Source organism: Anomaloglossus baeobatrachus, chromosome 9 (genome assembly GCF_048569485.1).
Source record: "Anomaloglossus baeobatrachus isolate aAnoBae1 chromosome 9, aAnoBae1.hap1, whole genome shotgun sequence".
Classification (NCBI taxonomy): Eukaryota; Metazoa; Chordata; class Amphibia; order Anura; family Aromobatidae; genus Anomaloglossus; species Anomaloglossus baeobatrachus.
In genome coordinates, this window is record NC_134361.1 from 38,752,301 (window position 1) to 38,779,605 (window position 27,305).

General features: G+C 46.2%; 1 protein-coding gene across 1 annotated transcript; it reads left to right on the forward strand.

Annotated features, from left to right (window-relative positions):
- Positions 1-450: 450 nt before the first annotated feature.
- LOC142251064 (cytochrome P450 2H2-like) lies at positions 451-27,036 on the forward strand. Its single transcript, XM_075323566.1, has 9 exons — positions 451-790; positions 1,150-1,312; positions 2,231-2,380; positions 7,268-7,428; positions 11,752-11,928; positions 12,108-12,249; positions 19,876-20,063; positions 22,940-23,081; positions 24,167-27,036. The coding sequence occupies exons 1-9, from the start codon at positions 611-613 to the stop codon at positions 24,349-24,351; spliced, it is 1,488 nt and encodes a 495-aa protein (XP_075179681.1). The 5' UTR covers positions 451-610; the 3' UTR covers positions 24,352-27,036.
- The last annotated feature ends 269 nt before the right edge of the window (positions 27,037-27,305 follow it).

A 27,305-nucleotide genomic window follows, 5' to 3' on the forward strand; every position in this document is an offset into this window, starting at 1 on the left:
GAGAGTGCACCAATTTGTGCATGACAGGGGTATGACCATGCTGTTAATTCACAATGTCAATCACGCAGGAGCACACTGCTCCTCAGGTGTTTTCCTTGTTGTTCGGATGATTGACGGAATGTGTCCATGATATATCATCGTATATAAATGGACCGTCACTCTCTTTCCACCTCTTCTGCTATTATTTGATTTATATGCAGTTTTCTATTCTGAAACAAGAATCCATAGCACTCATTTTTTGGGTTGCAATAAATGAGTAAATTCCAAAAGGGTCAAGGCCTTATTTGATTTTTGAAAGCTTCCTTAGAAATCAACCAATCTGTTTAGTAACCAAAGAGCAGAGAAGGAGGGGGATTGAGCTGCAGTTTCCCCCATCGGAGAGGGGTGGGTGTCATGTCTGGTCTCCAGAGCACTCTGACATCACGCAGGATGACACTGCCCATTCAGCGAGCTCTGAGAGCGGAAGTGTAGAATAATACAGCTGTAACTCTGAACTTTACCCACGTCCAGCCTGTTCTCACTGATTACATGTAGGAATATTACCCTAAACCTGACCGAATATAAACACACAGACGCAGTTCAGAACAAGCTGTAGACCCTGGGGCTCGGGATGGCTCTGAACATCGCAGCTACACTTCTCCTGGCTACTGGAGTTATTATCCTTATTTATTTCATTAAATGGTGGGGTTGGGTCAAACAAAAGAACCTGCCCCCAGGACCTACACCTCTACCCTTCTTGGGAAATATCTTTGTGGTCATCACCTCCGAAATACCACAGTCATTAGTTAAGGTAAGAAGAACACTTCTTTTATGACAGTCTGACCCTGCTGTTCAATTGCTTGAGAAAGGATGGCCGTAAACAGCCACCTATAATATTCTCACAGGGTAAAAGATGGGAATTTGATTTCCCGGTTACTGTACTGTCATGATACGGGACTGATCCTGTGTAAAATACCAATAACAAATGTTTAAAACTTATATAACTGGTCCGGCTCCAGGTTAACCTTATATGATCCAGAAGACATTTTCCGAGGTCTTCAGGTAAGACTTTCTTGGATGCTATACAGATTAGTAAAATACTCTAAAATGTGAAAACAATCAAAGTGTTACATCCATCATTTATTTTATTTTGTTTTTTTCTCTTTCTAGCTGAGCAAAACATATGGACCCGTCTTTACCATCTACTTAGCAAACTTTCGGATAATAGTACTGATCGGGTACGATGCTATTAAGGAAGCCTTGGTGGACTGCAGTGACGCGTTTAGTGATAGAGGAGACATAGGAGCGGCAGAGTTTTTTTCTAAGGATTTTGGTAAGTAGTAAAAGGAATATTTAGTAAGAAATTGATATCAAATTGTAATTTTTAAAATTATGTTTGCCAATTTTTTTCAGATCACCACCATGGTATGAAAAAAGTACAAATTCATCAATTTTTATACTGGCTACTGGGGCTGTTCTAGACTCATATTTCATGTTCTTTAGTGAAATGCACATGTACATTAGAAGCAGTAAACTGAGCCAGACATTGAAGCATCTAATGAGCGTGTGAACGGGTAATTGTATAGGGTGAGTAGCAGTAGAGGCTGTGGAGAATGGTGGATCAGCTGTGTAGAGAGATATTACCTTTCATTGTAACCCTGTCTGTGATGATAATGAGCCTGTTGAAAATCCTTCAGGAAAGAACAGAAAATATAAATCTAAAATAGCCCTGGAGGTCAGTATGTACAGTAAATTGCATGAGTTCTAATAGCAGATACAAATGTGAGGAGAATATACATTTAGTTGATTTAAACAAAAAGTCATTTTTAATGATATATTCCCTTTAAATAAAGGAATAAATTGACGATAATCAATGTGAGTTAATGCTATATTCATGCCATACAAGTCCGGTAAAATATATACAATATCTGTATGGTGGTTGATCAATATATAAATCTTTCCTAGTCATTTTCACTCGATAGAGGGGATGGGCCGGTTAAGTATTAGAGGTTTAAAGCACACATTTTTGTATAGTGTGAACTAAATGTACTAAATTTGAAATGAAAGACTTTAATTTGCAGAAACTTACATTATAAGTTTTTTATTATTGTTGTCAGGTATCAAAAAAGCCAAATTTATAGCCACTTTCCTTCATGTACAGTGCCAAATATAAAAGTGCCATTTTTGGAAGACAACAGCCGCATCTTTCAATTCTAAGACGCCCTTTCTAACCTTAGGTTTGATCTTACAGGCGTCGTTGCAAGTAGTGGAGAAAGATGGAAGATTCTACGTCGGTTTTCACTGACAACTTTGAGAAATTTTGGAATGGGAAAGAGAAGTATCGAAGAAAGGATCCAAGAGGAAGCCCAATGTCTCACTGAGAAGTTCATGAAGGATAAAGGTGGGTTAAATTTCAAAAATATGGCTCATCTTCTCAGGTCGGCCATACTTACTGGATGGCTGTTGGCCAACAACATTATTCGGGATGCCCTTGTGCCGCCCCAGCAGTGGATCAAACCGCTCCGATCCGTGGGCAATGTCCGTTCAAGGCTCGAGGGTCTCTGGACCCGGGTACTCGGGGCCATACTCTAAAGTAAAAGGGGATATTTACAGGGAGATGATAGTTCGTGACGCCACCCGTGGTGTGCAATAATTGGGGGTACCGCCGCTGCCATTGTTGGGAGTACCCGGGGTTATGGAATGGGGAAGCAAGGTGTCATTACCCTCCACGGGTAAGAGTATGCCCTGGGGCTCTGGAGGATGATACTGGGTGCCGTGACAGGGAGCTCACTCATGTACTCACTCAGCCAATAAGCAGATGCTGACATCCGGGTAAACCAAGTCTCTGGATGCCGCTGCCTCTCAAGGGCAGCTCGTCCGGGTCCCGTCCCCTGCAGTGCTGCCTGGTGATCCATGACCTGCCTCCTGGCACAAAGTTTAGATTCATTGTAGTGGCCTGGTAGTCTGAAACTTGCCGGGCCCTGCTCCCCACTGTGGCTAAGTGTGGGAGCCTGCTCTCAGGGCTCACGCTTGGGATGTCAGTGGGCTGCGTATGTGGAAGGCCCTATTCCCCTCGTTGCGCTAGTGCCCCGATTCTGGAGCTGGTGGGAACAGTCCATAAAGGCTCCGCTCTCCGCAGGTTAATTGCCGGGTTGCCTGAAGCTTCTCCCTGACCTAGGGTCCGTGTACCCCGCCGTACCTTCGGTCCCAGACCGGTGATAGAACCAGGCTGCCGACCGTTCACTCAACAGGTCCAGGCACATTGTCTTAATCCCCTGCAACCGGGGGTCCGACTCCTCTAGGTCCAGACCACCGCCTGCAACCTAGACAGCTACTCAGGGGAACCACCGCTCCCTGCTTTCTCCACTTCACTCCTCTCCACTTCATTCACTTCATTTCACTGCACTGACACTCTCCTGACCCTCCCTTCCTGAACCCTAGGTGGGCGACTCTATTCCACTTAATCCGCCCACTGGTGTGTATGATGGGTGTGGTCTGTTGTGTTCCTAAGATTTGATCTGTTGGAGGCAGCACTGTAAGGCTATGTGCACACAGTGCGTTTTTCGCGGCATTTTTGCGCGTTTTTCGGGTGCGTTTTTGGCCTCAAAACTGCATGACTTTGCTTCCCCAGCAAAGTCTATGAGTTTTCATTTTTGCTGTCCACACACATCTGTTTTTTTTCAGCTGCGTTTTTGTGGTGCCACAAAAACGCAGCATGTCAATTATTCCCGCGTTTTTCACTGCGCTTTTCATCCATTGAGTTTAATGGGATGTTGAAAGACGCAATGAGAAACGCAAATAGCTGCGTTTTGGTGCGTTTTGGTGTGTTTCTAAGACCAAAAACGCAGCTATAAACGCAGGAGGTGGGTAGTAAAGTGACGTGTACAGGAAGAGGATTCCTTCTGTCAGTATATACAGAAGCGTGAATCCTCCCGGTACCGTCACCGCCGCTTCCACCTCCGGTCCTGTGCATGTATGCTGCCGTGCGGCGCCATGTACAGGCAGGAGGTGGAAGCGGCTGCGAAAACAAAAGTTAACAGTAGAAAAAAAAAAAAAAAAGTTATACTCACCTGTCTGCAGACTCCCGGTGCCATGCCCGCTCCCATCTCCTCTCACGGTATCGCCACCCCCGCTCCGGCTGTGTGCAGACGGCCGGGAACCCTCTGATGGATGCAGGACCTGGCCAAGATGGGGACCCAGAACCATGAGGGATTTGAATACTGCACAAAGGGAAAAGAGCGTGCAGTACCCAGTGACGACCTGATAGACCAGGGGCGTCATACCCTCATTAACTCGTGCGTTCGGACTGAGTGAAAAAAAGATCAGTCCTGATGAAATTCAACTTCTTTTTACAATGTATAACAGTCAGGCTGCCCCAATACACAATAGATAAATGGTTTATCCATTGTAATTGATGGGTATGGTCAACATTGAGCTTGCCATACTGTCACGGGTGTGTCACAGATGACATGTGTAGAAGGTCACTGCAACTGGCAGCACAGAATGCTCTCTGCCTTTCCATTGTTCCTGCTGTCAGTAATCATTGGTGTAGGTAGCTTTCCTGCTGGGTTTTCATCTCTCTCACTTTTGGACCCAGCAGGAGCTTGACTTCCACCCAGCTGTTGAGCATCAGTATTATTCCCTTGGTGTTTAAATACCCCTTCCTTGCTATGGACTTTGCTGGCAGGTGGCTTGTACTCCTCTGTGGTGTCATGGCTGAAAACGTTGCTGAACTCCTACTCGATTCATCTAATGATAAGTAGTTCATGCTTTCCCCCCTAGGGTCAGGTATCTGGCTCAGTGCATAGGTGCGGAACCTATCTAGGGTTGTAAGGGACCCCAGGGACCAGCAGTAGGTTCAGTCAGGGGTCATCATCTTCCCTTTCTCTAGAAACAAGGTTTCCCTTCCCTTTTACCATGCAATTGGTACATCTCCATACCTAGCATCACACATACACACCAGTTCATAGATCGGCACTGCAGTCCTATCATCTAGCATTTGTTAAGGCTCACCAAGTGAGGTGGATCCTCTAAGCCTCAGGACCATGTCGGGCGTTGGAGCAGCAAGTTGGAAAGCTAGTGGGCAGCAAGGACTTGGCACGCTTAGAAATCTCTGGAGAAGTAAGATGGATGAAGTGGAACCTGGCAGAGATTGAAGCAATGTGGGGTACCTGGACTTGCTGCAAATTGGTCAGTATTGTACTATAAAGGCTACTTTACACACTGCGATATCGGTCCTGATATCGCTAGTGTGGGTACCCGCCCTCATCTGTTGCGCGACATGGGCAAATCGCTGCCCGTGCCGCACAACAGCCGTCACACATACATACCTGTCCGGCGACGTTGCTGTGACGGGCGAACCGCCTCCTTTCTAAGGGGGCGGTCCGTGCGGCGTCACTGAACCGCCGCCCAATAGCAGCGGAGGGGCGGAGCTGAGCGGGACGTAACATCCCGCCCACCTCCTTCCTTCCTCATAGCGGCCGGGAGGCAGGTAAGGGGAGCTTCCTCGTTCCTGCGGTGTCATACGCAGCGATGTGTGCTGCCGCAGGAACGAGGAACAACCTCGTTACTGCTGCAGTAACGAGATTTGAGAATGGACCCCCATGTCGCCGATTAGCGATTTTGCACGTTTTTGCAACGATGCAAAATCGCTTATCGGTGTCACACGCAACGGCATCGCTAATGCGGCCGGATGTGCGTCACGAATTCCGTGACCCCAACGACTCCGCATTAGCAATGTCGTAGCGTGTAAAGCCCGCTTAACTATAATTGTGATCAATTGTTTGGTTGTGGATATGCTGATAACAAATTATTTGACTATCTTTAGCTATGTATACAGGGCTTCCTTTATACCATAACAACAATATGGATATGACACACAATTAGGTAATTACTATAGGTAGTAGTGAGTTTGGGCACACTACCATCAAATGACGTAAATGGGAAATTACAGTGAGAATTGACTTATACTCCATTGTATCACATCCTTAGCTTTATATGATTGATACTTTGATCCTATTGTGTGTACTATACAATGTTAATTGTTCACAATCACTGTCATTGACCTTGCATGCAATTCTGTTAACCCCTTGAGGACTCAATTGCTGTATAATTTTAATGTATTCATAATAAAAATTATATTTTTTATTAAAAGGAATCATACCACAATTCTTTCGTTGTTTATAGTTGCATAGTGGTGTTCTGGCACTTTCAGTAAGGTTGGGGAGTGACCTAAATTAAGAGATTGAAGCAAGTAAAGCACAGTATACACAAAAGGTGGAGCACACCAAACATAGAGGTCTAGAACTCATTCCGAAGACACAGTTGTGTGTGTGTGTGTGTGTGTGTGTGTGTATGTCAATGGGCTTAAATAAGTCTAGGGTGATAATGTCATTGATCTTCCTTCAAAACCTGATGTGGAGCACAACAGAGGGCAGTGGATTCAAGAGAAGGGAGCATGCTCAAGATAAGTGTGTAAAGGCAATCTTGATAAGTCAATCAGGATAGGTTTGTAACATGGAGCACAAAAGTATCATGTGGAGCACAACTGTGGGCAGCGGACCCAAGAGAAGGAAGTGTGCAATAGCATCTTGATAAGTCAATCAGGATAAGTATGTAACGTGGAGCACAAAAGTGTGATGTGGAGTACAACAGTGGGCAGTAGACCCAAGAGAAGGAAGTGAAGCTTGATATAAGTGTGTAACAGGAATCTTGATAACTCAATCAGGATACGTTTGAAACATGGAGCACAAAAGTGTGATGTGGAGCACAACTGTGGGCAGCGGACCCAAGAGAAGGAAGTGAAACTCGAGATAAGTGTGCAATATCATCTTGACAAGGCAATCAGGATAAGTATGTAACGTGGAGCACAAAAGTGTGATGTGGGGTACAACAGTGGGCAGTAGACCTAAGAGAAGAAAGTGAAGCTTGAGATAAGTGTGTAACAGGAATCTTGATAACTCAATCAGGATAAGTGTGTAATATGGAGCACAAAAGTGTGACGTGGAGCATAACAGTGGACAGCTGACCCCAGAGAAGGGAGAAAATCTTGAGATAAGTGTGTAAAGGCAATCTTGATAAGTCAATTAGCATAAGTGTGTAACGTGGAGTACAAAAATGTGATGTGGAGCACAACAGTGGGCAGTGGACCCAGGAGAAGGGAGCAAAGCTTGAATTAAGTGTGTAACAGCAATCTTGCAATAGTCCATATTTTGCCAATGTCTCTATTGTATTATATAGTTTGTATAGTTTAACCAATGACTAACGGCCTCTTTATATTTACTTACAGATGCGCCAATTAACCCAACAAATATGATGCGACCCGCTGTTTCCAATGTCATTTGCTCCGTCGTATTTGGTGAAAGATTTGACTACGAAGATCAGAAATTCCTGACCCTCTTGTCTTATATTAATGATATTTCCCTCCGGATAAACTCTGGTTCAGGGCAGGTAAATACTAAAAAAATGTACATTCTAAAATGGATAAGAGGGAAGTGTAATTAATAGGAAATTACGATAATAAAAGGACGTCACTCCCTATGGCAACTTCTGCCAACATGATTGAAGGACGTCAGGACTCCCATCAGAAATATCTCCAGCCTTGGCACCAAAATGGAACAGAAGATCTACTGATCCATTTTGATGGTTGTCTGGCTAAAATAAAACATGGATGTGGTCTAAGTAACAAAATTTGGCATAGTTATCTGCTTTCAAGCCCATGTCCTTCAACAGAAGCGTGACATCACCATTTCCCATCGGAGGACCACTGAGGCTTACTATTGGCTGCTGAAAGGGCATGTCATTGGAGGGATCTCTGATTATGGCTTTTCAAGTCACCTGAATGCTTCAGACAATCACAAGCCTAAGGGGTACTTTGCACGTTGCGACATCGCTAGCATTGCCGCCCCTCCGCTTTGATTGGCCGGCCGCTTAGTGACGTTGCGTTGACGGTGCTGTGATGCCGAATGCACCTCCCCCTTGAGGGAGGGATTGTTCGGCAGTCACAGCGACGTCGCCGACCAGGTAAGTGCGTGTGAAGCTGCCGTAGCGATAATGTTCGCTGCAGCAGCGATCACACGATATCGCATGCATGACGGGGGTGGGTGCATTCACGCTCGATATCGCTAGCAATTGCTAGGAATATCGTAGCGTGTAAAGCCCCTTAACTCTCTTGGGCATGGAGGTCACTAGAGCTTCACAGGAACCGCTGGATCCTCTTCTTCTTCCATGATGACATCATGGAGCTGGTGGATGTTAGAGATCTTGCACTCCACCACCTTCTGTTTGAGGAGGCCCCACAGATGCTCAATAGGGTTTAGGTCTGGAAATGCTTGGCCAGCTGAGCACCTTTACCCTTAGTTTCTTTAGCAAGGCAGTGATAGTCTTGGAGGTGTGTTTGGGATTGTTATCATGCTGGAATATAAAGGGAGGGGATCATCCTCTGCTTCAGTATGTCACAGGACATGTTGGCATTCATGGTTTCTTCAATGAACTGTAGCTCCCTACAGCCGGCAGCATTCATGCAGCCCTAAACCATGACCCTCTACCACCATGCCTGACTGTAGGCAGGATACATTTGTCTTTGTCCTCCTCACCTGGTTGCCGCCACACATGCTTAACATCACCTGAATCAAATAAGTTTATCTTGGTGTCATCAGACCACACAACATGATTCCAGTAATCCATTTCCTCAGTTTGCTTGTCTTCATACTGTAGTTTTTGAAGAAACTTGGCAAGGAGATTGTTCAAAACATCTTGAAGAACTAACTACAGATCTTCTGTGGATGAAGAGGTGTAACAAATCCTTCTGTCTCTTCATGTAATTCCAGACAGTCTGGATAATGTGGGAACAGGGCTCTGTGAGGTGCACATCATCACTTCAAGGACTCATTGTTCTTATTTATATCGATGATAGTTCTTAATGACATTGGCTGTGTGTTTGGGGTCATTGTCCTGCTGCAGAATACATTTTAACCTAATCAGATACCTCCCTGATTGTATTACATGGTGGATAAGTATCTGCCTGTATATCTCAGCATTGAAGACACAGAAATGAATGACACTGAGGACCTTAGACACTGTTATCAGTCAAGGAAACTTAGTGCAACAGCTGAAACACACCATACCTACCTCTCTTCAAAAGCAGAAGATGTCCAGCAGTGCCATCAGTTCAGAACTGTCAGCAACTAGTTGGACACAGCTACACCCATCTACTGTTGATAAATAGAGACAGATCATTAAGAATTATCCTCAGTGAAAAGAAGAACAAGGAGTCTGTCATCCAGTCTCTCTGGGATCAGATGAAGAACAGAAGAATTTGTACAAGCCTCATACACAGAGGATCTAAGACATTAAATTCAAATTCAAAATAGCTTTATTGATAGGACCAAGTACTTCTTGGCCTTGTCAAAGCAAGTGGTAAAAGTGGGATGGGGATAGGGGCTCATCCAGGGTGGGCTTTACAGGCTCATCCAGGGTGGGGTTTAGAGGCTTGTCCAGGGTGGGTTTAAGAGGCCAATCCAAGGTGGAGGATGGAGGCTCATCTAGGGTGGGGGATGGAGGTTACTGCAGGGTGGGGATGGAGGTTCTTCCAGTGTGGGGGATGGAGGCTCCTCCAGGGTGGGGTACTCATATCTAAGGCTAGGTTCACAGTTCCGTTAAAATGTATCAGTCACAATCCGCGGCTCTGGTAAACAATGCAATTCGTTTAGCGGATTCCGTTGTGTCCCATAGACTTGTATTAGTGGTGGATTACGACTGATTACCTTGCGATGCATCCGCTGTGCCGCGGTCAGTCTCTTTTGGACTGACCGCCGGGCGGAAACAACGCAGAATGTAACGTTTTTCTGGCCTTCAAAACTAACGCACCGCACAGGAATCCGTCGCAGTCCGTCGTGCTTGTAATGTATGTCTACGGTGCTGGATTCCGTCGTAATCCCTCTTACGATGGAATCCAGCGCTGGATTCCGTCTAGCTCTACTGAGCATGCCCAAAATGTTTGGCACACCCACTGGGCTGTCCCAAACACAAACGGATCATGACTGATCTGTCAAAAAACGGACGCACAGCGGATGTAACAGACACGATGGATCAGTTTTTTGACAGGATTCCTGTGAAAGGAATCCTGTAAAAAACACATCCGTTGCGTCAGTTGAAAACTAAAAAATTACTGATCCATTGCTGACGGACCTGACGGATTTAAAACAACGGAATTGTGAACCTAGACTTAGGCTACTTTCACACTTGCGTTGGACGGCTTCCGTTGCTATCCGCAGCCTTGAGGAATTACGGTAACCGTTGCAGGAAACCGTTATATTCCTCATAGACTTCTATTAGCTACGGATAGCAACGGATGGTCTTGCGTTGCATCCGCCGTGCGGCGCATCAGTTGTTTTGACACTGACCGTCAGTGACCGTCGGGCGGATGGAACGCTGCATGTAGCGTTTTTCTGCACTTGGCGGAGTGTCAAAAAAACGCAACCTGCAGGAATCCGTTGGTGTCCGTTGTTTTTATAATGGATGCCTATGGTGGCGGATTCCGTTAGAATCCGTCATTTGATGGATTACGTTAACGCAACCGTCTTTACACAACTGCGCATGCTCAGATGTGTAAAGTCAAGGAAAAAAAACCTATAGCGGATTGCGTTATTTTGTACGATCTGTAGCATCCGTTGTGCCACTATATGCAACGCATCCGCTGCATCCGTCACACAACGCAATGCAACGGATGCCGTTCAACGCAAGTGTGAAAGTAGCCTTATCTAAAAGAACTGATGAAGGCAAACCACAGTCATACAAAATATTGATATGGATTTCTGTTTTGTTCATTCATTCACTTTGCAGTGTTGATGAAAATAAACTATTAACAAAGAAAGCCACGGACCCACTTGGGGGGAGGGGCGACATGACCAAGGGGGAGGTAGGGAGTGATGGGGTTAATAGGGACAGTTGTATGTATGCCTAATATGGCATTTGGGGATGGTCTTAGCCTGGGAGGAAGAGGAGGAGTAGGGAAAGGGTTAGTACAGGAGAGGGAAGAGTTACCTCCTCTTCTGTTTCCGGACGCCGAACGATCCCCGCCCACCCTCCCTTTGTGTTATGTGGGGGATGTTTTTTGGGTAGTTGGGATGCTATTTGTCACAGCAGCGGGGGGGGGGGGGGGGTAGGTCTGGTCCAGAGGTTTGGAAGTGATTGGTGGCTGGACCGGGAGTCATTGTCTTGGTATGGTGGCTCTTGGTTCCGGGATGTGGCAGGCACGGGGTTCTGCCAAAGTGTGGGGGTCAATCCGTGGGTGATTGGCACCTCGTCTCTGGGTCGGTGTGTTGCGGCCGGGGACAGGGGGAGTAGTGGTAAGTGGACTGGGCCTACCCCGGGGGGTATTGTAAATGTTATTGTCTATTGTTACCTTTATGTGGTTGTTTTGGGTCGCCCGTTGGACGGCGTCCCTAAGGTGCTAGTTTGTAAAACAATAGGCAATAAAAGGCTGCTGTGGCCATTTTGAACCAAGTCGCATGCAGTCCGTGTGTTTATTCTTAGAGGATAAGGGGGTTTGGTTACACAGACATCACGACTGGAGAATCCTCCCTCCGCTGGTCATGTGAAAGCATTTTTACTTTCATTATTATTTTTTTTCACCTGCCTAAAACGTTTGCACAGTTCTATAGCTCTGTAAAGTAATGCTAGACACAAAGCAGAAGTAATGTATGTTTTTTTTATCCCACAGAGACTCATTTTACAATACTGCTGTTGTTTTTCTGTTGCTTCTTTTCTTAGCTCTATAACAGGTTCCCAGCCATAATGTCCTACCTTCCAGGTCCTCATCAGACGACCATTAAAATTGCGGACAGCCTGAAACAATTTATTAAGGAGATGATGAAGACCCATCGAGACACCCTGGACGAGAACTGCCCTCGTGACTTCATAGATTGCTTCCTCATTAGGATGGAAGACGTGAGTGTGTAGACAATATTACATTTTGAAGTTCACTTTTTTTATATATAGTTTTGAAAATAAGTTGATATCAATAATTCAAGTTCATTGCAATTTTTTTTTACAACTTTGGTTTACAAAGTGCTCATAGGTTTTTGACCATTTTTTATCATTAAAAAATGATTGATTCAATTTTTTAGGAAAAAAAGAATCCAAACACGGAATTTCATGAAGAGAACCTACAGGCGACAATCATAGACTTATTCTTTGCTGGAACAGAGACGACCAGTATAACACTGACGTACGGTTTTCTTATACTCTTGAAATATCCTGAAATACAAGGTGATGATTATAATGAATTTTTAGATTCTTTAATATGCTCCTCACATACAATTGTAGCCTAGTGCAGGACTAAGGCGGGCTTTGCACGTTGCGACATCGCAAGCCGATGCTGCGATGTCGCACGCAATAGTCCCTCCCCCATCGCAGCAGTGATATCTTGTGATAGCTGGCGTCGTAAACATTATCGCAATGCCAGCTTCACATGCACTAACCTGTCCTGCGACGTCGCTCTTGCCGGCGACCCGCCTCCTTCCTAAGGGGGCGGGTCGTATAACATCAGAGCGACATCACACGGCAGGCGGCCAATCAAAGCGGAGGGGCGGAGATGAGCAGGATGTAAACATCCCGCCCACCTTCTTCCTTCCGTATAGCCACCGGCGGCAGGTAAGGAGATGTTCCTTGCTCCTGCGGCTTCACACACAGCGATGTGCACTGCAGCAGGAACGAGGAACAACATCGTACCTGTCGCGGCAGCATAATTTTGAAAAAGTCGGAGCCTACACTGATGATACGATAACGACGCTTTTGCGCTCGTTAAGCGTATCATCTAGGATTTACACACTAGATGTCGAAAGTGACGCCGGATGTGCGTCACTTTCGATTTGACCCCACCGACATCGCACGTGCGATGTTGCAACGTGAAAAGCCGCCCTAAAAGTCTGATTGTGACCAATGTCCTAATACATAGAAAGACACAAGAATTAAAATTATTGCTTGACGACAGATCAGGTGCCTTGTCCTTGTTGCAACTTTTTTTCTCTAGTACCAACCAACTGCACTCACAGTATGTCTGTTACGGGGGGCTGTCTGATAATAACCTAAAGGAGTATCAGACAGTCAGGGTCCACCGTGCAAAGACTTTGCTGCAGACTATGGCAGAGTGCAATACCTCTGTTAACTCACAGAAGGATATAATAAGTAAGTAAAGCAATTCCTCCCTTACTTGGAGGGTGTGTGGAATGATCTCTGTTAATAATCACAGAGACAAAGGCAATGTGTGCGAAATGGCACCTACCTAGGTCCGCTCTTCTAGTGGTGCAAAAGAGACGAACAGCAGCGTAAGCCGCACAAAGCTCCTACCTGCGTTCGCTCCACTAGTGTGCGAGGACACGAACCACTAGATATGGCACCTGCCTAGGTCCGCTCTTCTAGTGGTGCAAAAGAGACGAACAGCAGCGTAAGCCGCACAAAGCTCCTACCTCTGTTCGCTCCCCTAGTGTGCGAGGATACGAACAACTGCCAGACGCAGTATAAGGAACGTTACCCTAGCGGCAACGTCCACCTACGAGTCAAATCACAAGGCCCAGCCAGACCATGTGCCTCAGGCACCTGCCTATGTCCGCTCCCCTAAGAGGCAAGGATACGGACAGCAGCCGAAGCTGTAAGGTATAAGAACGCTACCCTGCCGGTAGCGCTCACCTAGCATAGACAGAGGAATGCCTAGAGGAACGCGCACAGAGCGTCTACTCTTGTGCATGAACCAAGAGGACTGAGCACCATGCGGCGTGTGTCAGGGTCTTATATAGACTCTGTGCCTCATCCAAGATGGAGGACACCAGAGCCAATCCGCTGCCAGAACGACAGGAGTGACGTCATGCTGGCCTATCACCGAGCAAGGAGTCACAAGCACATGATCAGCGACCAATCGGCATAGAAGGTGTCAGAGACATGTGACCTCGTGTCAGCGATGATGTCACCCGCACATGTGCAATGGCTGCAAGATAGGACTTAGTCTCCGGCGCTCGCACATGTGCAGTAGCAAGAAATCTGGACTTAGTCTCCAGCGCTCGCACATGTGCAGTAGCAAGAAATCTGGACTTAGTCTCCAGCGCTCGCACATGTGCAGTAGCAAGAAATCTGGACTTAGTCTCCAGCGCTCGCACATGTGCAGTAGCAAGAAATCTGGACATAGTCTCCAGTGCTCGCAGCAACCGTAACAGTACCTCCCCCTCAAGGGCCCCCCTCCTGGCGACGCAGGTAATCGGCAACTAAGTCGGGAGCATGGACAGCCTCCTCAGGCTCCCAAGAGCGATGTTCTGGGCCATAGCCCTCCCAATCTATCAAGAAGAACCTGCGCCCTCTAACCATCTTAGAACCAACTATGGCTCGTACCTCATAGCTAGAGCGAGAGGAATCAGAGGCAGGAGAGTGCACTTCACGAGCGTGAGGTAAAATAGCCGGCTTTAGCAGTGAGACATGGAATTTGTCATGAATTCTAAGATGGACAGGTAACTTCAATTGGTAGACTACAGGATTTACCTGTCGAAGAACCTCATAAGGACCCAGGAAGCGAGGAGCAAATTTGACAGAGCTCACTCTAAGTCTCACGTGTTTTGCAGAGAGCCACACAAAGTCCCCTGGAGAAAAGACAGGAGCCGGGCGACGAAACCGATCGGACACAGTCTTCATACGGTCCTTAGCTGCTTGGATCGACTCTTGAGTCCGATCCCAAACCTCTCTGGCATTAGTTGCCCAGTCGGCCACAAGAGGAGGAGGTGCAGCAGCGGGAAACGGTACCGGTACCCTAGGGTGTTGCCCATTATTGAGTACGAACGGTGTCTGCCCAGTGGCCTCAGCCAGCGAATTGTTAAGGGCAAATTCTGCCCAGGGTAGGAGGGAGGACCAGTTATCGTGGTTCTCAGCAACAAAGTGTCGAAGGTATATAATCATAGATTGATTGGTACGTTCAACCAAACCATTGGTCTCCAGATGGTATGCCGAAGAGAGATTCAACTCAATTTGCAGAAGGCTACAAAGATCTCGCCAGAAACGGGAAGTAAATTGCGGGCCTCTATCACAAATGATACGATCTGGCATCCCGTGAAGCCTAAAGACATGCTTGAGGAATAGTTTGGCTAGTACCCTGGAAGATGGGATTCTCGATAACGGTACGAGATGAACAATCCGGGAGAAATGGTCCGTAATGACCCACACAAATCTATGTCCCTGTGAACATGGAAGATCACCCACAAAGTCCATTCCTACCACCTCCCATGGTCTATCTGGCACTGGTAAAGGATGCAAGAGCCCAGCCGGACTCTGCCGTAATGGACGGTTGCGAGCACACGAGTAGCAGGAACCGACATATATCTTGACGTGGCTGGCTAAGTGTGGCCACCAATACCACCTCTCCAGTAACTCTCGTGTCCGCCTAATACCAAAATGCCCACCCACCTTTGAGGTGTGGGCCCATGACAGTATATCATTCTGTCGATCAGGCGGAACAAAGGTCTTGCCCGGTGGGATTTGGTCTAACGTCACAGGGGAGAGCGTATGAAAAACCCTGGAGGGAAGGATAAGACGAGGTTCGTCAATCTCTTCCTGGGTAGAAAGCATAGAGCGAGACAGGGCGTCTGCCTTGTTATTCTTACTCCCAGACAGATAGTTGATGGAGAAGTGAAAGCGGGAGAAAAACAAGGACCAGCGGGCTTGGCGAGGATTCAGACGCTGAGCGGTTTGTAAGTACGTCAGATTCTTATGGTCTGTATAGACCTGGAAAGGATGTTTCGCTCCTTCCAGCAAGTGACGCCACTCCTCCAAGGCTAATCTCAAGGCGAGCAGTTTCCTATCCCCAATGGTATAGTTTCTCTCTGCCGGTGAAAAGGTTTTAGCAAAGAAGAAACACGGCCTTTTTCTACCTGCACCGTTCTTTTGATACAAGACCGCACCAGCACCCACTGAAGAGGCATCAACCTCTAAGAGGAAGGGCTTACTCTCATCGGGTCTTTGAAGAACGGGAGCAGTTGAAAAGTGTCTTTTTACTGCCTCAAAAGCCTGGGATGTCTCAGTAGACCAGGCTTTGGGATTAGCACCTTTCTTAGTCAAGGCCACCAAAGGGGCCACCAAAGTAGAAAAATGGGGTATGAACTGCCTGTAATAATTTATGAATCCTAAGAAGCGTTGCACGGCCTTCAAGGAATTAGGTTCGGACCATTGCAGGACAGCAGAGAGCTTCGCAGGATCCATAGCCAGGCCCTCTTGTGAGATAATGTAACCCAAAAAAGGCAATGAGGACTGCTCGAATACACATTTCTCGAGTTTAGCAAACAATGAGTGCTCCCTTAAACGGGAAAGGACACGAACGACATCCTGACGATGAGTCTCCAGATCAGGAGAAAAAATCAGGATGTCGTCCAGATACACCACTACTGAGGATAACAGTAAATCCCTGAACACATCGTTTACGAAGTCCTGAAATACTGCGGGTGCATTACATAACCCAAAAGGCATGACGAGGTATTCATAGTGACCGTCTCGGGTGTTAAAAACGGTCTTCCATTCGTCACCCTTTCGAATTCGTACCAAGTTATACGCACCCCGCAGATCCAACTTCGTAAAAACTTGAGCTCCTCTCAGTCTGTCAAAGAGCTCCGAAATTAAAGGTAATGGGTATTTGTTCTTTATTGTGATTGCGTTGAGACCCCTGTAATCTATGCAGGGACGCAAATCACCCTCTTTCTTCCAAACAAAGAAAAACCCAGCTCCCGCGGGAGAGACAGACTTACGAATGAACCCCTTCTCTAAACTCTCTCTTATATAGGTCGACATAGCCTCCGACTCAGGTATCGACAGGGGGTAAACCCTGCCTTTAGGTGGAACCGAACCTGGGATAAGGTCTATGGCACAGTCATACGGCCTATGGGGTGGAAGAACCTCAGCACCCTGTTTGGAGAACACGTCAGCGAAATCCAAATAGGGTGTAGGTATGGGAGAGAGATCAGTTGATGCAACCGCAACGACCTTAGGTGGTAAGGGAAGACATCGGGACTGACATTTCGAACCCCAACTAATAATGCTGTCAGACTCCCAGTCAATGTGAGGAGCATGAGTCCGAAGCCATGGAAGACCCAGAAGGATGTCGTCTATACCCTCAGGCAAAACAAGAAAAGAAATCTCCTCTATGTGACCCTGAGACAGGGAAAGGCGCAAGGGAACTGTCCTCAATGTAATGGAGTCAGACAACATAGTTCCATTAACAACACGGACAGGAATAGGCGCCTCTAACATGATAGAGGGAATATTGTGTCCCTTTACAAATCCTGAGGACACAAAAGTCCCGTCAGCTCCGGAATCCACAAAAGCCATAATAGGCCATGTATTCTCAGATAACGAGAGCTGACCTGGGATACAACACTTAGAGGGTGCAGAAGACGTCTCTAGTAACCCCCCTCTAATGGTTACTAGGCCAGGGAGTTTCCCTGACGACTAGGACACTTGTTGGCATAGTGCCCAGCCTGACGACATACGTAACATATAGGAGGACCAGACTTGCGTAGTCTGGAGAACGTATGACCTAACTCCATAGGAGTGGGAGATGTTTCAGATGCTGAGGAAGATGGTAGTGGACCCTCAACAACTGGAATAGCCCGATGCTTAGGGCGTGAGGAAGACACCTCGAGTCTACGTTCCTTATGGCGTACATCGATCCTCGTTGCTACTGTGATCAAGTCCTCCAGAGAAGCAGGGACCTCACGAGTAGCAAGAGCATCCTTGACATAGCCTGCCAACCCTCTCCAGAAGATAGGAATCAACACCTTCTCTGGCCAATCTAGTTCTGCCACCAGAGTTCTAAAAGCAATGGCATAAGAACTAGTGGATAACGAACCCTGAGATAGATCTAACAGTCTCAGGGCCGCATCATGGGTAACCTGCGGACCCATGAATACCGCCTTAAGAGCATCAAGAAAGTCTTGATGTCTCAGAGTAACCACATCAGAGCGCTCCCATAGGAGAGTCGCCCATTCTAAGGCTTTGTCCTGAAGTAAGGAGATGATAAAGCCTACTCTGGACCTCTCCGTAGAGAAGCGAGAAGAGTTGACCTCTAGGTGTATCTGACACTGACTAATGAAACCACGACATGATCTGGCATCGCCAGAATATCTGTTTGGCAGAGCAAGTCGAGGATCATGTGCAGCTGTCACCATGGTCTGAGGTTTATCCTCTATACTCTTGAACCGTGACTCAAGTACTTGTATGTAACGATGTAACTGCTGATATTCTGCCATAACTGCCAGACCCTTGGCTCAGTCCTAATGTTACGGGGGGCTGTCGGATAATAAAACCTCAAGGAGTATCAGACAGTCAGGGTCCACCGTGCAAAGACTTTGCTGCAGACTATGGCAGAGTGCAATACCTCTGTTAACTCACAGAAGGATATAATAAGTAAGTAAAGCAATTCCTCCCTTACTTGGAGGGTGTGTGGAATGATCTCTGTTAATAATCACAGAGACAAAGGCAATGTGTGCAAAATGGCACCTACCTAGGTCCGCTCTTCTAGTGGTGCAAAAGAGACGAACAGCAGCGTAAGCCGCACAAAGCTCCTACCTGCGTTCGCTCCACTAGTGTGCGAGGACACGAACCACTAGATATGGCACCTGCCTAGGTCCGCTCTTCTAGTGGTGCAAAAGAGACGAACAGCAGCGTAAGCTGCACAAAGCTCCTACCTCTGTTCGCTCCCCTAGTGTGCGAGGATACGAACAACTGCCAGACGCAGTATAAGGAACGTTACCCTAGCGGCAACGTCCACCTACGAGTCAAATCACAAGGCCCAGCCAGACCATGTCCCTCAGGCACCTGCCTATGTCCGCTCCCCTAAGAGGCAAGGATACGGACAGCAGCCGAAGCTGTAAGGTATAAGAACGCTACCCTGCCGGTAGCGCTCACCTAGCATAGACAGAGGAATGCCTAGAGGAACGCGCACAGAGCGTCTACTCTTGTGCATGAACCAAGAGGACTGAGCACCATGCGGCGTGTGTCAGGGTCTTATATAGACTCTGTGCCTCATCCAAGATGGAGGACACCAGAGCCAATCCGCTGCCAGAACGACAGGAGTGACGTCATGCTGGCCTATCACCGAGCAAGGAGTCACAAGCACATGATCAGCGACCAATCGGCATAGAAGGTGTCAGAGACATGTGACCTCGTGTCAGCGATGATGTCACCCGCACATGTGCAATGGCTCCAAGATAGGACTTAGTCTCCGGCGCTCGCACATGTGCAGTAGCAAGAAATCTGGACTTAGTCTCCAGCGCTCGCACATGTGCAGTAGCAAGAAATCTGGACTTAGTCTCCAGCGCTCGCACATGTGCAGTAGCAAGAAATCTGGACTTAGTCTCCAGCGCTCGCACATGTGCAGTAGCAAGAAATCTGGACATAGTCTCCAGTGCTCGCAGCAACCGTAACAATGTCCTTGGTTCCATTTCTGATGAAAACAAAGATTGGAATTAATTCCCGCAGACCCCAGAATTTAATCTTCCTTTACTCCTCCCTGAACCCTCAATCATAATTTCTTCGATCAACTTCAACAGGGCTTACACTAGTCTGAACTTTGTTCTTAGCCAATAGAAATTTTTATAATAGCATTTCAGGGGTATACATTGGGGGAAAGATTACTGGCTGGCTATTAATGAAGTGGTTGGGTAGAAACCTAAAACTTTACCCCTGGTGTGATTCTGTCTCATACACATAGATTCATGGAGCTGTAGGCACCGTGGGTGCCACCAAATGGTGTCTTTGAAATGATTCATGTGTAGAATGTCCCAAAATACAGAATGAGAAGAAACAATGTAGCAATTCTTATTCTAGACTAAAATATACGTTCTTTTTTCTCCATTTTGTAAATTTCAGAGAAGATCCACAAAGAGATTGATAACATAATAGGAAAAGATCGATGCCCATCAATAGAAGACAGGAGTAAAATGCCGTATACAGACGCTGCAATCCATGAGATCCAGAGATTTGCTGATATTATCCCCTCAGGATTGCCTCATACTGCCAGCAAGGACACCACCTTTAGGGGATATCACATTCCCAAGGTACCGTATGCTCATCTTATCTACCACCCCTAACAATTATTGATGATTCAAATCAGTTTATAAGTTGGGTGTGCCATTGGAAATTTTTGGCCATAGTTCCACCCCCCTTTTAAAGGCCATGTTTGTGTGATGCCCTGCACAAGCCAGGTAGTCACAGATAGTGCCCCGCACAACACCTGTCCCTCACAAGGTAACACCAGCCAACCACATTAAACCCTAGTCACCATGGGACCAGACACAGCTAGCTGCGGGCACTGACCACCATCACCTTGGTTTACCAGAGACTTGTGTGTGTTACTAATCGTGAGTACAACAGTGCCCTCCAGCCGCGCACCTCCCTGCACCGCCCATCACCCAAACACAGAACCCAACGGGTCCCGGGGCCACCATCCCTACCCACAGAAAGGGTTAACATCTTGCTGCGCAACATCTCCCCCGGGTGCCCAGTAACCGTAGCAGTGGTGCCCACCTTCACCACAACCCATGGGTGGCGTCACAAACTCAAACACGGCTCCAGTCGTTCACCTACATCCCCATAAAGCGCCACTCCCCCTTCAGATCGAAGTGGACCACGGGGCCCCCGGGTCCGGAGACACTCGAGCCACCACCCTGCGAGTCCGGAGCCGAGCGGCTCGGTTGCAGCCGAGCGCGGGGCGGTACATTTGTTCTTGGTCTTTCTATGCTCCTCCAAACCTTCATCCCTACCATTCTGAAACAATGTGACGGAAGAAATTTTCTGGGTCCCTGTAAGTTTGTTTGCTTTTCCAAGAGTTTGAGATGTTTTCCTTTGTTTTCCACAGGATTAAAGACCAGTCTAAGAGGCTTGGCGAGTGTGGCTGTGTTAGTGTATGGAACGTGTTTATGTCTTCAGGCTACCAAATCTCATAAGGTGTCTGTAACGCTCACGGCCAGTGTAGGGGTAGCAAGCAGGATTATAGGACCCATCGAACCACAGGGGAGATCCAGGCTTACCCTTTAGTGGGAGGGGCTTAACTAAGTGCCCACCACGAGGCCGACGTCAGGTATCACTCCCAGGGCAGTGACCGGGACTGTGGCAGTTCACTCCCAGGGTAGGTGATGGACTAGAGGATAGACAGGTACAGTTGAGGTGACTGAGGCAGACTGGACAATCGGGTATGGACAGAAATAGCGGGCACGGCAGGGACAGACAGGTATGGGAAGGCAGGTACTGGAGATGGACACAGGAATAACAGCACAGGAGCTCAGGACTTGAAACTAGCTTGGTAGCAGACTGAAGGCTGATTGACTAACTAAAGGTGTTGAGCTCCCCTAATGGGAGGATGCCATAGGCTGAGTGGCATTTCCTGTAAATAATGTGTCGGCCTTTTAAGAGGAGGGCCAATGTACGCGCACATCTTAGGTGCACTCCAGGGAATCCTGCGCAGCATGTACAGGGCCCGGGAAGAGAAGAAGGCAGCAGCACACATGGGTAGCCGGAGTGTGGGGGAGATGCAACCCGGCCGGGCCAGTGAGTAAGCCGGCATCTCTGCAGAGATGGTCATTTTCAGGAGAACTGAGTGAACAAAGACTTTTTTTGATTAAGCTAGGTAGATACAGGAAGTGTATTGGTGAACTATCTTAGAAATCACATACATACCTGTGTATTTTCTTGATTTACACTGGCGCTAAATGAATCCCAGAAACTTTAAAATTGGAGTTAGAACTGCTACAACAGCTTTAACTGAATTTGCACTCCACCTATTTCGATATTTTAAAGTTATGAATAAAAGATTACATTCAAAACTTTCTTCTTTGAACTCATTCAGAGGAGTGTTCAATCAATATGTGTACTGTCTGTATGAAAACTGGGCAGCATATAGACAGCACAGTGACTCGTGAAAGTCAATGTTTTGTTTTTTGAGTATATTTCATGTTCAGTTTGCACCTGTTCACATTTGTCTGTTAGGAAGCACAGTCAGTTTTCTCATTTCAATGTGGTGGTTATGAACATTTTTGCACATAGACTGATGATCTGCATCCACTACTGTAGTCTGTATTTCATATTAGACTCTCACAATAAAGGTGAATAAGTACGGGAAAAGGATCTTATATGGCTCATGATCCATATAGCATCCAGTTTTATGGCTCCATTGCAAGCATAACCATAGGAAACTGCATTTCCAAAAATGCTGAAACAATTGGCATTCACTTTGCTGGCATCAGGAAACTGTGGCAAATCTGAGCAGAATAAAATGCGACAAATCTGCAATGTGTGTACAGACCCTAAGGGGTACTTTGCACGTTGCGACATCGCTACTGCGATATCGTCAGGGTCAAATCGAAAGTGATGCACATCCGGCGCCGGTAACGATGTCGCAACGTGTAAAGCCTAGATGCGCTGATAAAAGATCGCAAAAGTGTCGTAAATCGGTGATCTGTGTAGTGTCGGACATTTTCATAATGTCACACCAATAGGACATACGACGTTGTTCCTCGTTCCTGCGGCAGCAGACATCGCTGTGTGTGAAGCCGCAGAAGCGAGGAACATCTCCTTACCTACCTCCACCGGCAATGTGGAAGGAAGGAGGTGGACAGGATGTTTACGTCCCGCTCATCTCCGCTCTTCCACTTCTATTGCCGCCTGCCGTGTGACGTCGCTGTGATGCCGCACAACCCGCCGCCTTAGGAAGGAGGCGGGTCGCCGGCCAGAGCGACATCACAGGGCAGGTAAGTGCGTGTGAAGCTCCCATAGCAATAATGTTCGCTACGACAGCTATCACAAGATATCGCATGTGCGATGGGGGTGGGGACTATCGCGCTCGGCATCGCTAGCATCGGCTAGCGATGTTGCAGCGTGCAAAGTATCCCTAACACTTTAATTTTTACATCTACATATTTTATATATTTACTTTCAGGGAAGCTTCTTGTTTCCAGTCCTGACCTCTGTCCTAAAAGACCCCAAGTATTTTAAGAACCCGGAGGAGTTTGATCCCGGACACTTTCTTAATGAGAATGGTGGTTTTAAGAAAAGTGATGGATTCATGCCATTCTCTACAGGTAAGAGATTATGGCACAAATATCTATAAATTATGATTTTAAGCTTCAAATTAACTGGATTTTAAAATATTCAAATTCACGCTGTTGAGCTGGTTGGTGTATATATAGCCTGGGGTTAGGAAGACCAAACTAGGATTGATGGGAGCCACTAAATTCTCTGATTGGCTCTCACTGGGCATAAAATCATTGTATCCGGCGACTGAAACTCCACCCACCTGAACCAACCCCTCCTAAACCTTTAATTTCATTGGCTAGGTGTGGTAGCGACCACGGGTAGGCGGGGTTTTGGCTAATTTAATCTTAAATATGGGTTAATCTATGGTAAACACATGCTGTAAAGGGATCAATTTAGGATCCAAAAAAGCCGGCTCTTTTTGGTGAGCAGATCCAACTGATCCAAATCACCAAAAAGAGTCGGACTGCCCCTTCACTACAACCATTGGCTTACTCCGCTGTGCCTATAGAGAAATTTATGTCTCAAAATGAGATATAAACCTATATGAGAAGATTTATCAAAGGTGTCAAAAAGGATAGCAACCAATCACAGGGCAGTTTTAATTTTAACAGATCAGTTTTTGAAATGAAAGATTAGCTCTGATTGATTGCTTTAGGCAACAGAGCCAGTTTTCCTTTTAGATACTTTTGATAAATGAGGTCCATAGTGTAACACAATAGTCTCATACTTACCTTGTCGCCTTCTAAGAGTAATGGGTGACATATAAATCTTCGTTCGGACTGTATAACAAAAATGAGCATTGCAAGCTAACTCTCTTTTGATGTTCAGAGCATAAAAGTTGACTAAAGAAAATTTAAGATATTAAAAATATTCCTGAATTGATGCCATCACTGATGGAAATTGGCTGTAAGTGTTCAATACCCCTGCAGCGCCCCCATAGGGTAAATGAAGCATTGCATGTCTGTTGAAATCACTATTCACTATGGATTACTGCTATACTTACAGATGACCTCCCCCTCTTAAATTGACTCAGAATTTACTTTAAAGGCAATCGGAAATTGTTTTTCGAAACTTCACAAACCTTTAAGTGTAACTTAACTTATTGTGTAAGCTTATTCTGTTTTCTCAGGGAAACGTGTGTGTTTGGGAGAAGGCCTGGCTCGCATGGAGCTCTTCCTCTTTGTGACCTCAATACTTCAGAAATTCACCTTGGAGCCCACCGTAGACAGAAAGACTCTGAGTATAAGACCCGAGCCCAAAACCAATTCTACAAGACATCAGTCATACCAGATGAAGGTCGTCCCTCGTTTCTGAGATGAAGATGGACTTCCTGTACAAAGGTTAAACATAAGCGCTAACCTTTACCCTCAGTTTCTTTAGCAAGGCAGTGGCCATCTTGGAGGTTTGTTTGGGGTCATTATCATGTTGGAGTACGGCCCTGCAGACTAGTTTCCGAAGGGAGGGGATCATGCGCTGCTTCAGTATATCACCATACATGTTGGCATTAGTGATGACCGACCACTACCATGTCCGGTCGCTTGGTACTTATTAAGAGCAGTTGGCATGACTCGAGCACTCAAGTATAATGGATGTCAATGGGGGGACTCAAGCATTTCTCCAGGAAATCTTGCGGAAAAATACTTGAGTCTCCCATTGACTTCCCTTATACTTGGGTGCTCAAGTAGTGTCTATCCGAGCATCCAACTGCTCTTATCCTAACGAGTACCAAGCACTTGAGCATGGTAGTGCTCGTTCATCACTAGTTACAAGTACCAAGCACCCGAGCAAGGTAGTGCCCGCTCATCACTAGTTACAAGTACTGAGCACTCGAGCATGTTAGTGCCCGCTCATTACTAGTTACAGGTACCGAGCACCCGAGCATGGTAGTGCTCGTTCATCACTAGATAGCATTCATGGGTCCCTGAATGAACTGTAGCTCTTCACAGCCAGCAATACTCATGCAGCCCCAAACCATGATGGACTAGAGGGAAGAAACACTTGTCTTTGTACTTTTCATTTGGTTGTCGCCTCACACATGTAACATGGCATGGGGTGGTAGCCATGGGCGACTTCTGCTTCATTATCACGCAAGCACACTACAGAAAATAGCAGACTCTGGTGGTGTGTGGTGGTACTGTGGCTACTGTGGACACCTTCAGGATTATGCCTTCTGTGCTCTGTATGGCATAAGATCCCTTTGTTCCAAGGATGAAGACAGACAAGTTTGTACAAACAAAGTTCTCTTTATTTAAGAAGAAACGGAGGTACAAAGGGTAGCAGGTAGTGCACTTGAAGTGATCTTCTGCATAATACAGAGATATATATGTGGTGGTTTCAGGCCACGGCACTTCACTTGTGAATGTTACACCGGCAGAACAAATACAGTGAACCTACATCCTCCTGATACAGGGCCATACAAGGTCAATGTGTTATGCTGTGAACCCTGTACTCAGACTACTGGCTGTGATCCCTTACAAGTGCCGCTCCTAGAGCCGCTCCCCTCTTCTTATGTTCTCAGCTGGGCAGATCCTTTGTTCCTTGCTAATATTCCCCACAACTGGTCAACACTGGACTCTTTGCAGAACACACTGTACTCATTCCCGTACACTTCCTAGCAGTTATCTCTGTCGCCACTAAAGGTCCTTTGCTGGACTTGCTCCAATGTCCTTACACAAATACACACAGCACTTTTCTTCTCTTGAAAAGTGACTTACTTAAAACCAAACCAATTAGATGCAGTGTGTGGCATATGGTCTGAGCACTGACAGGCTGATCCCCACCCCTGTAACCTCTGCGGCAATGCTGGCAGCACTTATATGGATTTTTTGAAAAGACAACCTGTGGATATGATGCTGAACACATGCAGTCAACTACTTTGGTCGACCACCTGATCTGAGGGGATCCTGTCTGGTTAAACGTCTGTATGGTCTTGGCCACCATGCTGCAGCTCAGTCTCAAGGTGTTGGCAATAGTCTTATAGCCTCGGCCATCTTTATGGAGAGCAACAATTCTTTTTTTCAGCTCCTCAGAGAATTCTTTGCCATGAGGAGCCATGTGTTGAACTTGCAGTGACCAGTATGAGAGAGTGTGTGTGAGCGAAAACACCAAATGTAACACACCTGCCCCCCATTCACACCGAGACCTTGTAACACTAATGAGTCACATGATACCGGAGAAGGAAAATGACTAATTGGACACAATTGGTCATTTTAATCACTTTTGTTCCCAGAGGATTAGACATTAATGGTTGTGTGTTGGTAGACCACCTGATCTGAGGGGATTCTGTCTGGTTAAACCTCTGTATGGTCTTGGCCACCATGCTGCAGCTCAGTCTCAAGGTGTTGGCAATATTCTTATAGCCTCAGCCACCTTTATGTAGAGCAACAATTCTTTTTTTCAGCTCCTCAGAGAATTCTTTGCCATGAGGAGCCATGTCTTGAACTTGCAGTGACCAGTATGAGAGAGTGTGTGTGAGCGAAAACACCATAGACATTAATAGTTGTGTGTTGAGTTATTTAGAGGGCATCAACATTATACTGTTATACAAGCTGCACACTGACATTGTACATTGTGGTAAAGTGTCCCTGGAGCAGATAGTGAATATTTACAAAAATGTGAGGGTTGTACTCACTTTTGTGATAATATATATAATATATATATATATATATTTATATATATACCTATATATATATATATATATAATCTAAACACACAATATATATATAATTTTTGGGGTTTTTTGTTTGTTTTTCGTTCTACACTGTCATACCACAGTACTAATGTACACAATATAATTTGCAACCTCTGTAATCATTTTATGTTTATAAAAATATGAAACTGTAAAATGTCTTCTGTCCTGTATGATGTATGTCATTTTCTTGTTTTTCTTGCTTTTTATTGAGACTTGTATGATAACTGCCATGCTATACGATGGTGCTGCATAACTTAGGTTATGTTCATATCTGTATTGAGGCTTTGTTAAGAGCTGTTTTTTATCTGCTCTATTCTTAAAAATGTTCTCTATTTTCAATATTGTTTACTGTTTGTTGCCTATTTTACCGACCTTCCATGCAGTCAGAGATTTCTGGTCTCCTAAAAAATGATTGCAGCGCTTACAAGTTGTTTGCTATAGAGCTTGAAAGAGCTGCTCTGAAGCTGTCCAGATTTGTTCAGCATTAATGAGCAGTAATGTGTTTCATTTTGGTCAGAAATAGTTCCACAGAAATTTCGGAGAGGACGGAGCTAGAAATAAGGCAGGTTTGGAATAG

Bases quoted from the DNA above. Each gene is read 5' to 3' on its own strand.
- LOC142251064 (XM_075323566.1), top strand. From the start codon at position 611: ATGGCTCTGAACATCGCAGCTACACTTCTCCTGGCTACTGGAGTTATT. The intron at 1,313-2,230 runs GTAAGTAGTAAA...TTGATCTTACAG, and splicing joins GTTTTTTTCTAAGGATTTTG to GCGTCGTTGCAAGTAGTGGA. The intron at 20,064-22,939 runs GTACCGTATGCT...ATTTACTTTCAG, and splicing joins GGGGATATCACATTCCCAAG to GGAAGCTTCTTGTTTCCAGT.